Source organism: Stegostoma tigrinum, chromosome 32 (genome assembly GCF_030684315.1).
Source record: "Stegostoma tigrinum isolate sSteTig4 chromosome 32, sSteTig4.hap1, whole genome shotgun sequence".
Lineage (NCBI taxonomy): Eukaryota > Metazoa > Chordata > Chondrichthyes > Orectolobiformes > Stegostomatidae > Stegostoma > Stegostoma tigrinum.
The window spans coordinates 21,350,487-21,362,668 of NC_081385.1; the positions used below are offsets into that span (position 1 = coordinate 21,350,487).

General features: G+C 40.8%; 1 protein-coding gene across 6 annotated transcripts in view; it reads left to right on the forward strand.

Annotated features, from left to right (window-relative positions):
- igsf9bb (immunoglobulin superfamily, member 9Bb) overlaps positions 1-12,182 on the forward strand; it is a 635,068-nt gene that overhangs the window by 548,420 nt on the left and 74,466 nt on the right. For 5 of the 6 annotated variants that reach the window (XR_007250530.2, XR_007250531.2, XM_048562092.2 and 2 more), the window contains exon 12: positions 8,511-8,634. Coding sequence is in view for 4 of the 6 variants with exons in the window: in XM_048562092.2 (XP_048418049.1) it covers positions 8,511-8,634 (124 nt within the window). In the remaining 2 variants the exon portion in view is untranslated. The remainder of the gene's footprint in view (positions 1-8,510; positions 8,635-12,182) is intronic. The other variant, XM_048562093.2, reaches the window with a different exon arrangement.

Below are 12,182 nucleotides of genomic sequence, written 5' to 3' on the forward strand. Positions count from 1 at the left end.
TGCAGTCATACACCCACAAGTACTATTGAAAGCACTGTGCTAAATGATGAAAAAGGGCAGATCACAGTTATCACAATTATTGATTGTAAATCCCCAGGGAATGAAATCTTCCAGTGCAATGCCATGGATGCAAAGACATGGGGCTCGATCTAATGGCTGTGTCTGTGAGCTTACTCACTGGCTAGAGAACTGGTGACAGCCCTACTACAGTTATTGCTATGAGCCCCAGTGTGTTTTAAATCACAATCAGGCAGTCTGTTGCCTGCTATCAGGGCTCCCAGTACCTTCACCATACATTGGTTGGTAATGCCTCTAAACAGGGCAATCAGAAACAAAAACGAAGTGGCTGGAAAAGCTCAGCAGGTCTGACAGCATCTGTGGGGGAGAAAACAGAGTGAACGTTTCAGGTCCGGTGACCCTTCCTCAGAACGCAATCAGAAAGCTGGGAACTCTTCGGACTCAGTAGCGCTACCTCGAACAGTGGCCGTGGTGGAACCGCAAGAGACCTGGAAAACAATACACTGCTGGAATTCAAAAATGTGGCGCACATTTCCACTGCTAATCAGGCAAGGTAAGTTCAAAGGATAGGGGATCTATAGGTCTTCCCACAGTATCCTTCTATTGGACACAGGTGCCCAAGCAAGAAGGGATTCTACACCCATGCTACAGACCGGTGTTCCAGAGTACACCTGGATGGCTTGTCCATGTGGCATGACATGTCCCAACTCCCACTTCTGGTGGAAAACCAGTGGCTGCAGGAAATCCATAAGTGGCCTTAATTGGCCAATAGGAGACAGTAGGTCAAACCAAACGCAATCGGGGAAGTCAATTTTGCAACAGGTCTCTGTCCCATACCTTCACACAATTTAATGGCTCCTCACTTCCCCATCATTTCCCGTGTCTCTATTCCCTGGTTAGTGTTGTGCAACAGAGAGTGAGAGAGGAAGTAAAAGATGTATCAGCATTCCAGCTGTCATGGCTTCAAGGGGCCACAGACAAGACAGGAAGGAAAATGTGAAAGATAGCTGAACAAAGAAATGATCAGTTCATTTCAAAGTTAGAGATAGTAAGAACTGCCGATGCTGGAGTCCGAGATAACACAGTGTGGAGGTGGAGGAGCACAGCTGGCCAGGCAGCACCAGAGGAGCAGGCAAGTTGTCATTTTGGGTCGGGACCCTTCTTCAGAAAAAAAAACTTTCTGAAGAACGGTCCTGACCCAAAACGTCAACCTTCCTGCTCCTCTGATGCTGCCTGGCCAGCTGTGCTCCTCCACCTCCACACTGTGTTATCTCATTTAAAAGTTATCCGGCTCGCCAAAAAGTTTCTTCCAATGAAAATAATTTTCTGTCATTTTTTGGACATTGTGGTGGCTCTTCTCCATTTCATGCATTAAGTTTAATTTAATTTCATCAATGAAGATACAGCTGAGAAGAAACATTTATTTTAAAGGTTGTGAGATTTTACACTTCTCTTTCTCAAAAAGCAGTGGAAAGTTGACATTGGATATATTTAAGGCAGAGGTGGACAGGCTGTTGATAAGCAAGAGGGTGATGGAATGGTTATCGAATTTGGCAGAAATATGTAGCCATCAGATTTAGCCGTGATCTTTTTGAATTATCTTATTCAAGGGGCTGAGTAGCCTTCTGATGATCTTAATGTATGTCAGTATGCATTCTCTAAACCATTGCAAAAGCATGTCCCAGGCCTTTATAACCAATAATATAAAGTGATGCTTGAAGAGGAGGCTTATTGGAGTGATGTGTAACTGCAAGGACACATGATGCTTGGATGTCGCTGCTAATGTGTGCACAACGTGATACAAACTGACCTAAGATCACAACCCCGCACACCCCATCTGCCATGCCTCAAAGGCAACTTAATTGCTTAATTGGCATTGTCAGTAGAATTATGTCCTCAATACTCAAGCAATTGAAATAATTATTTTCTTTCAAGCCAGAGTCTAACAATTCTGTGACTGTGTCCAAGTTTGTTAGTGAATAGCCAGAATTTATTACAGCTCCAAACCATTCCCACGTTGAGTCCAACAACCTCTTCCAAGCTTTCTGTAACATGGGGATTGTGAGCCTTTGAAATAGATACAAGAGGAATAAATAGATAAACGAATGGATCGAAAAGCATTTGCATTTGTTTGTTTAATTACTGATGTGTGAGTTTGTTAGGATTCTTTTTGAATACCATCTGTTCCATGTGTATTTCAACTACACAATAATGTGAAGGCATGTTTTAATTAGTGAACAAAAACAAAATTAAATGACAAAGTCACAGAGATCAAGATTGATGCACCAATCTAAGTGTAGCTTTGTGTGGTGGATGGATTAATAATGGGCATAGAAATATTCAGTGGTGGGACAGTTCAGGCTCAAAGCTGACATTTATCATGTGGATGTGATGGCAAAGCACCCCACTCAATCTGGTTGCTAAGATGCATTGCTGTGTTGTTTTTGCAGGTTTTAACCACTGCCACTCACAAGTCTTTCTCCTGTGCTCTCTTTGTTAGTTTCAGTGCCTACATTTTTAACAAAAATAGCACACCAAGTGCATCCAGTTTGAAAATCACAAGCTATGGTTGCAGTTTCACACTGGCACTACTATTTGAAATACACACAGCCAAGGAGAATAGAGACCAGAGCCAACTGGAGTCCCAATTCCAAATCCTTTGTGGGTAGCTGCCCAAAATATTCCCGAGAGTCATTGTGCCATTTTGGGAAGGTGCAAGACAGTCATATTCCCAGAGAAATGTAATGTCAGACAGACACCTCAGGCTGTTCTCAAAAGGGTGCACAGTGCAGGTGGAAATTAGAAAATAGTTCACTTTCTCTTCCAACTGAGGACTGTACGTGATGTAAAGGGAATTTGGAGGTAACATCGATCAGGGTGGGATGCAAAACAGGGAGAATTCCATTTTCTATCTATTATAGGGCACTTTGAGGAATAGTTCTCATGAAGTCAACAGGGTTGTAAACAGAGAGGAACAAAAGACAAGCAATTTTATCTGTTTTGTGACCCCTCCCACATTCAAATTCCATTTTCTTTAAAAAGAATTGAATTGAATTAGCTTTATTATCACATGTACTTGCATCAGTACAGTGAAAAGTTTACAAGCCACTGCTTATAGCGCATCTTAGGAACAAAGGTGCCCAGGTACAGAACCCATACCAACACTGGCTGAGGACGCTGTGAAGATCCTGCCTTCTCAGACTCTCCCCTCACCTGAGGTGTAGTGACCACAGGTTAGATTTCTTTTTTTATTCTCGGGATTAGATCATCGCTGGCTATACCATCATTCATTGCTCAGAGGGCAGTTGAGTTAATCACATTGCTGTGGGTCTGAGGGCACACATAGGCCAGACCGGGTAAGGATGGCAGTTTCCTTCTCTAAAGGGCATTAGTGAACCATTGAGTCTTTTCTCCAACAATTGGCAATGGTTTTATTGTCATCATTAGACTCTTAATTTCAGGCTTTTTTTCTTAATTGCATTCAAATTCCACCATCTGCCATGGCAGGATTTAAACCTGGGTCTCCAGAACATTACTTGGGTGTCTGAATTATCCGCAATAATACCAGGAGGTCATTGCCTCCCCTATAACTTACTACCCACCAGTTTCAAGCTCACCACCAGTTTTCTCTCAAATGCCCTTCTCGAGCATTTAGGTTGCAGTCACTGATTTTTCTCATTATTTGCCTTTTCTTTGCATCTATTTTTTGGAGGAGATGGTGACGTAGTGATAATGTTACTGGACTAATAATCCAGGCTGGTATGTTCAGTTGAGTTCAAATCCAACAGCTGGTGGAATTTAAATAAAATTAATAAATCAGGAATTGGAAGTTAGTCTCTATTACTTGTGTCCTTTAGGCAAGGAAATGCATTACACGTTCCTGGTCTGGCCTGCACGTGACTCCAGACTGACAACAGCTTGACTGGCCTTTAGCTGCATTCTGATATAGCCTAGTAAATCACTCTGTTTTAGGTGGGAGGGGGCAACAAATGCTTGCCTATCAGTGATACCCACATCCCGTGAAAAAAATCCAAGAAAGCGATAAAATTAGCTCTAAACAAATGTTAACAGGACAGTTTCTACAACTGTAGGACATTTGTAGTTCCAAAAACAGGATCTCAATTAATTTCAGGTTTTTTTTCCCCTACTAGTGCCTACTAGTGAATCTAGTGGTCAGTGCTACATTGATTAAAGCTCACCCACAAAGTGTGACAGAGTGAAAGGGACTGTTGTTTGTGAATTTTGAATTAAAGACACTTTTGCAAGTTTCAGTCCCAGTCTGGGTTTATTCCTAGATTTCACTTCAGTCCAATATCACAGAACATCCTGCGAATGAGCCATCTGTTCCAATGAAACCCAGTAATGCTGATCAATTTGCAATATTTAGTTTTGAGCAGAAGTTCTTATTGCTGAGTGGATTATTGCCCTAATTTCCAGCAAAATCTGGTTCATTAAACCATATACAAGGGCTGATTTTGCTCTTTACATTGCCATCTTTGGCCGGATTATTCCTGGACATTTCATCACACAATGTTCCATTGACAACAGCATCATCCATAAAACAAATTGATGCAATTTCCCTTATAAGTAGGAGACAGAAATCTTCAATGAAAACAGTGAAGAAACACATTTTTAATGCCCTCATAACCCTTCTCCAGCAGCAATGTGCTGAACAGTTATCTTTAATTCCTGAATTCTCCAGGATATCTCCCACAATCAGCAAGCTGGTTCCATTTCACTGTTAATGTTATAATGACCCTGAAAACTCATTGATCCAGTGCAGTCTCACTTCCTGAGCTCCTGTCTGATGTAATCAGTCTTCTGAAAATTTGATGCCTTGTTAATTTTCATTCACACATTAACTTCCAATTCATTAATTTCCCTTCCACTGCGTAGAGTCTTAGTATTTTACAGCATATAAAAAGGCCCATTGACCAATCATGTCCATGCCAGTCATCAATCACCCATCTATTTAGGTCCCATTTTGCAGCATTTGGTCCATAGCCTTAAATGCTGTGGAGCTTCTAGTCATCATGTTTTAAATGTTGTGACAGCTCCTGCCTCTACCACCCTTTCAAGCAGTGAGTTTCAGATGCCCACCACTCTCTGACTGAAAAGTCCTTCCTTAAATCCCTTATAAACCTTCTGCCTCTTACCTTAAATCCATGTCCCTTGGTTATTGATACCTCTGCTAAGGGGAAAAACTTCTTGCTATCTACCCTGTCTATGCTCCTCATAATTTTGCACACCTCAGTCAGGCCTCTTCTCAGCCTGCTGAGCTCCAATGAAAGCAACTCCAGCCTGCCTTGTCCCTCTTCGTGGCTGAAACATTTCAGTCTGAACTACATCCAGGTGAATCTCCTCCACACCTTCTCTGTGCAATCACATCCTTCCTGTACTGCGGCATCAAAATCTAGGTCAGTACTCCAGCTTCGGCCCAACCAACATTTTTGACAGCTCCAACACAACCTTCTTGCTCTTGCATTCAATGCCTCAACTAATAAAGGCAAGTATCCCTTATGCTTTCTGAAGTACCTTATCCACATGGCCTGTTGTCTCCAAAGATCTGCAGAATTGGACACCAATTTCCTTCTAATCCCTTGTACCTCCTATGATGTTACCATTCATCATATACTCTGTTGTGTCAGTCCTTACAAAATATATCACCTTACACTTGTACCAAAATCATGTACAAGCCTTGTCCTTTTCTGTTAAACACTAGAAAACCTGGTGTGTGAAGTTGATCTAGTAGCGCAGATCAGAAATCACGACTAATTGTTAAATATCTTCAATCAATCTGTTCAGATATTTATGACACTCCTCTGGAGCCAGTGAGACTTGAACCTAGGCTTTTGCCTCAGAGGTAAGGACACTACCACTGCATTACAAGAGGCCTACTCATAACTAATATTGGGTCACTGAGCATCGCTCTCCCCGCTAAATCAGCAGATTACGGGTTCAAGTGCTATTCCAGAACTTAGGCTCAACAATCAAAGCTGACATTCCATGCAGTGTGAAGGGAGGGCAATGCTTTCAGAGGTCTCATCTTTCAGATGAAATGTAAAGCCAAAACCCGTTTGCTCTCTCAGCTGGATATAATCAATCCTGTCTCACTGTTTGTGCCAGGCAATTTCCCTTTCCAACAAGACAGAAGCTAATCATTTCCCTTTGCTGCTCAATGGCATAGTTATTGTATTATTGCATGGATCACATTTTGGACAGTCATTGTATCTTTCTGACAGTTTGATGACATCATCACTGTGATGTTCCAGTACAAAGGTACAGTATACCTTCAGTGGCAGTTGCAGTAGCACTCATCAGAATCCTGGAACTCCATTCCTAGCAGCATTATGGGTGAACCTGCAAATCCCATGGACTGCAGTAATTCAAGAACGTGCTTCCCAACACCAACACATCTGCAGTTGGAGATAGGCAATAAATGCTGGCCTTACCAGCAACCCTAAAACCCTACAAACGAATAAAAACAAAAGGTTTTAATGCACAATAGAAGAATTTTACATGATATCTTGATCAATATTTATACCTCAATAAATATCACTAAAACAGATTATCTGATCATTTAGAAAAGCTTTAGGAAGGATCATTTATGTATTTCTGCTTATGGAAACTTGTTGTGCATACATTGACTGCCACATTTCTGACATTAAAAGCCCTTTACTGACTATAAAATACTTCGGGACATCCTGTAGTCACATCAGAAGCCAAGGCCTTTTGCTGCCATCTTTTCTCTAAACCAAAATCCAATTGTCTAACATGACACTGAGACAAGGGAAAGACCATTAGTTCCAAAAAACCCATCCATATTTTTATATTATTTTCAATGCCCTCTTCTCTCCATCCAGTGCCTATTTGTCTTCTAAACATATATGCCTTGGGCTGGATATTCCAAGGAGTGGCAATCATATACACCTTGTTCCTTTTTGTGAAACACAGGAGCCTAGCATTTTTGACAGGAGATTCTAGGCAGGGCTCTTTCAGAAATGTGGAACTGTATTCCTATTCTGACAATTCTGGGGAAGGCAAGCCATTCCCCTTTTCACAGTAGACCACATTCTGAAATTTAGAATTCCAGAAACACAGATAGCCAGTTTAACAGCTGTGGTCAAACAGGAAGTATGTGAGAAAACTGTAAGGTTAGGATTCCAGGGACATGGGGTGGATTAGTTGTAGTATGCTGACAGGGTAGGATGCCAAGTAAATAAGGAGCCAACCAGGTAGGGTACCAGGATATTGGGTGAAGGTGTTGAAGTGTGCTAGCTGGTGGGTAGAATGCCAGGAAGGCAGGGAGCCAGCTAGGTAAGGTACTAGGGTGGCAAGTAGGTATGGTTCCAGCTGAGTTGGGATAGGATACTAGATAGGCAGGATGCCAACTGATCTGAGTGGCCAGCTGAGTAAGGGTTAGGGTACCAAGTGGGTGGGATGCAAGGAACCCAGGTAAGTAATATTGTGTGAGTGGGAGAAATCACATCTGATGCATATGGGGAACATAGAAATGAGTGCTGGGTCCTGGACAACATAGAGACTGATTAGGTCCAAACTTCAACAGGAAAAAGGGGAGAGGGTTATCCAGAGTGGGAGAAAGGGGCATCATGGCAGCAGCAGTGAGTCTAGAGTAAATGAAAGGATTTTGCTTCTGGGGACAAAGGAGGGCTTAGGTCCAGAACAGGGGAAGGCTGATTGCTTCCAAAGCAGATGAAGTGATCGGGTCTAGAGCAGGGGAAAAGTGTTTGATTCCAGGAGCAGGTGAAGGAGTTGGTGTGTCTGCAGCAGGGGAAGAAGGGGGAATTGGTTTAGAGCAAGTGGCGAGCTGGCCGGGTCCCAAGATCTGGCCATGAGCTTTAATCATAGAATCAAAGAATCCATATAGTGTGGAATCAGGCCATTTGGCCAACTGAGTACCACGCTGACTCTTAACAGCATCTCACCAACCCCTACCTCAAGCCTGGAACAGTGCATTTCCAATGGTTAATCCGTCAGCCTGCACAACCCTGGACACTACGGGCAATTTAGCATGGCCACTCCTCCTAACATACAAATCTTTGGACTATGGGAGGAAACTGGAGTACCCAGAGTAAAAACACACACACAGAGCATGTGCAAACTCCACACAGACAGTCATCGGAGGGTGGAATCAAACCCAAGTTCCTGGCACTGTGAGATAGCAGTGCTAACCACTGAGCCACCATCAGAAAATCTACGTTTTTATCTCCAAAGGCTTTCCCTAGTATGTCATTCCATATCTTATTTATTCATAGTACAAACATTCTTCTGACCTCCCCTTTCAATTCTTAAACTTATGATTTATTTCCTTTGAATGAAAGGGTTCCTTCATTTCTCAATTAGAGGTCTCAAAAAGAGTAAGCTCTATACTGGAGTCATGTATTATTTATGTTACACTGATGGATTTTTCAGACCAGATTCCGTAACTATGTGACAACTAAGCTGTCAGATTTTTTTACTCCTTTTTGCAGGCACAAGTCCACATGCTCCAACCAATGTTAGAGTCACAGCCACGATGACCTCTGCTAATGCCTCCTGGGACCCAGGTTATGATGGTGGATATGAGCAGACATTTACAGTCTGGTATGGCCCTGTGTGAGTCATCCTAGCATGCTTTGCTTCCGCTCCTTCCTTCTCAATTCTTTGCTTAAATGAATGTTTTGTATGCATTAGGCTTCCTATAATGATTTGCTCTGCTGTTATCGTTTGGCAGTTGTGTAGCTGCAGGCTGTCGATTTAGAGCAACCAGGCTCTGCTGGCGCAGTAGTTTTTTGGGCTGACTAACTGTCTTGACATTTTATTTGTTCTTTATCATTCCTTTCTGGTTGAGCTGTCCTGCAATGCTCATCGTGGAGTCGAGCTTTTTAAAGCTTGTTACAATGAAACTTACCAGGCTCATTTCTACTTGAGAACAGTCAACAGCTTGCACCCCACTGCATAGGCTGGATTTAAACCTTGATCTTGAAAGTAAAAGGATAGTGCCTCAGCTATTGCCACTTACTTATTTTTACCACCTGTTTTATGCACAGTTGATCCTTGATATGCCATTACAAAGGATCTAGGCACCCTGTCACATATGTTGGTGCACTCCATTATTGCAAGTTATTTCTAATAATAACATCTTATAGTGTAACGTATGAGTCAGTGGACAGATATATGAGTGACATGGAGAAGATGCCAGTGATACTCAAATATGAGAAGGAGTTGGTCTAAGGAGTTGTTGCCTAAGCTGGAGGATACATTGCTCATGTCCTGTATAGCTGTATCATAATCATATGTCCACAGTGTTATTAAATGTAGGTGCCAAAGAAAATATTCCCTCCATCTAAATTCCTGATTTGTTAGTTCCCATGCAGGAAAACTACTGACATCAGGTCTTTTTAAAAATGTCCATGCTCACCAGGGAAAATTGCATTTATGTAGCCTGACATGATGTATCTCAGACAGAGCATATTGCAGGCTGTTAGAAATAAAGACTTGCTAATGTCTGGATAACTTGAATTCTAAATATTCCATGAGATACAAAAAAGATCCAAAAATGTTTGATATTTAACATAAAGATGGGCATCCAGCTTTTACTTTGTATTGTTCCAGTTAAAATGAGCAACAAACAACTCACCTCATACACAAGAGAGCACTTTCTATTTTGTCTCCTTCTTTGTAAGAGTGCTTTGATAACAAGATATGTTGTGCTCCAGAACAAAGGACTGCAAATGTCAGTAAACCGCCAACAGAGATGTTTAAGGGTATCAGAATACAATCAATCGCAGCAGCCAGATTTTAAGCAGTGGAACATACTGGAAATACTCAGCAGGTCAGGCACCATCTGTGTAAAATAGGAAAATGGGGTTAAAATTTCAGGTATGAACTGCTGATTTAACTTTCTCCTGTTTTAAATTAGCACTGTTTTTCACACATATACAATGTCAATATCAAAGAATCTGCAAGGTGTACTCAGGAGGTGATTTTGTTGGCCAGTCCTGGTAGATATCAACATCTGCTCATTGTTTGAAGTATTAACACATATTAAATAAGGACCTCAGAGCAGAAAGTAAAGTGTTCACCAGGATCATACATTATCCTAAAACAAATAATCAATACTATGGGGCAGATTGCTGGCCTAACCATGTTGGTCAATTTTGTATGCTCAACAACAAATTTAACAAATTAAATTTTTTTCGAATCAGTACTGATGATGAAGTGGCACTTTCCTTTCTCTTTTGGCTATTAAATCTACAACACACCAACTGCCTATAGTTTCAGCTACTTAACCTAAGTCTATCAGTTGGTAAAACATGAGTCAAAAGAAAGTGGGTTAACTCCATGGAGAAAGCTTGAATGAAGTAATGGGACCATTGCTCAGATAATGTAAGGATAATTCTGCACTCCATTTATCATGCACCAAAGCAGACTTGAGATCAGTGACGGGTTATGTTTAAGTTTCATAGTTATCCTGCATGACTATGGATTGCTTGAACTAATATATTTATCATCACCGTACAATAGTTATAAGCTTGGGATCTCTTATATAATAGTTGGATATCACACTGATCACTTTAACATATTAATGATCAAGATTTGCATAAAGTTAATCTGACCACCATTTTAATGCTGTCCCTTCCCTTATACCTATTTTCTGAAAAGTTGTGCAACTTTCTACATAGAAGGCATGTTAAATTATTATTGCTGGAGTGTTACTCCAGAGACCCAGTAAAATTCTGCTACCTGGGTTCAAATCTTGCTATGGTCATTGGTGGAATTTGAATTCATATCAGAAAAGCCTCAAATTAACAGTCAAACAATGATCATGAAACTGTTGTTGAGTGTCAGAAATACCCATCTGATTCACCAATGGCCTTGAGAGAAGGAAACTGCCATCCTTAACTGATCTGGTCTATATGTGACTCTGGACCCACAGCATGTGGTTGACTTTTTACTGCCCGCTGGCCAGTTAGGGATGGGCAATAAATGCTGGCCTGGCCAGTAATGTCCACGCCTTGTAATGCATATAAGAATAGAAAATCTTTGCTCAGAATAGTCACGTCTCTCGTGAATAAATGCGAATGTTCAATTTAAAGCCTTTTTTTGGATTTTGTGACTTTATGTTTCCTTCATTCACAGCCAATCCTGTGACAAAGGGCTGTTCAATGTGATGATGTGTTGAAATTTCCCAAATATCTGACAATTTGGAACGTTACACTGGCGTACACTTCAAGCTGGAGTTGAAAGCGATTAAACCTGATTTACTATGCTATCTAATCACTGACCAAAACACAAAGGGAGGTATTTAACTACTATAGAGTGATGATCATCTTTTAAAACAGAAGCCTAGAGTTTGAGTATAAAAGTAAATGTAATCATAAAGAGAATTGTGTGAAAATAGAAAACATCTTAATACAGGTAGAATTCTTGAGCCTTGAGATGTATCAGAATTTCACCCCAACAGTAATGAGGTACAACAGCCTGAAGATGATGTTTCTGTGTGCAAACACACACACTGCTCATGGATTGCATTTGAAAAATAATGCCAATCAAACCTACACAAATCAGTGTCTTGACGTACTGACGTACATTGATCCTATCATCATGGGGTAAGCATGTAGTCAGATGATAACAGTGGTGTGTTTCAAGTGTGAGTCAGCAGAATATTATATCATGAATCAAGTTATAAAAAGCTTAGGAATACTAAATACTTTGTGAAACTGTGTCACTTTGAATGATTGTTAGAACAACAAGACAGTAGGTCAGGGTAAAGGGGTGTGTTAGTTTGTTATTTTAATCTTACAGTACAACCATCTTTTCTTTAAGTAGAGTTTTATTAACTGTAGGACAATGTATAAAGGAAACCTAAAAAAAAAGTTATAAATAAAACTGATCAGAGGATAATTTACAATGGGTTAAAGTGCTCATGAAAAGAATTACTACCAAATGCTATTACTCGCATTAAAATCTGTGGAGGAACATCAGAATAGGAGGCCAATCAGCACCTTATGCTTGATTTGCTGATCTGTGTCTCAGCTCCACTTACTTACTAATTCTATATGCTAATATATGTCTTGATTACCTTACCTAGCAAAAATCTATCAATCAAAGACTTGAGGTTTTATTGTTCCCAATATTCACAGATCATGGGGGAATGGATG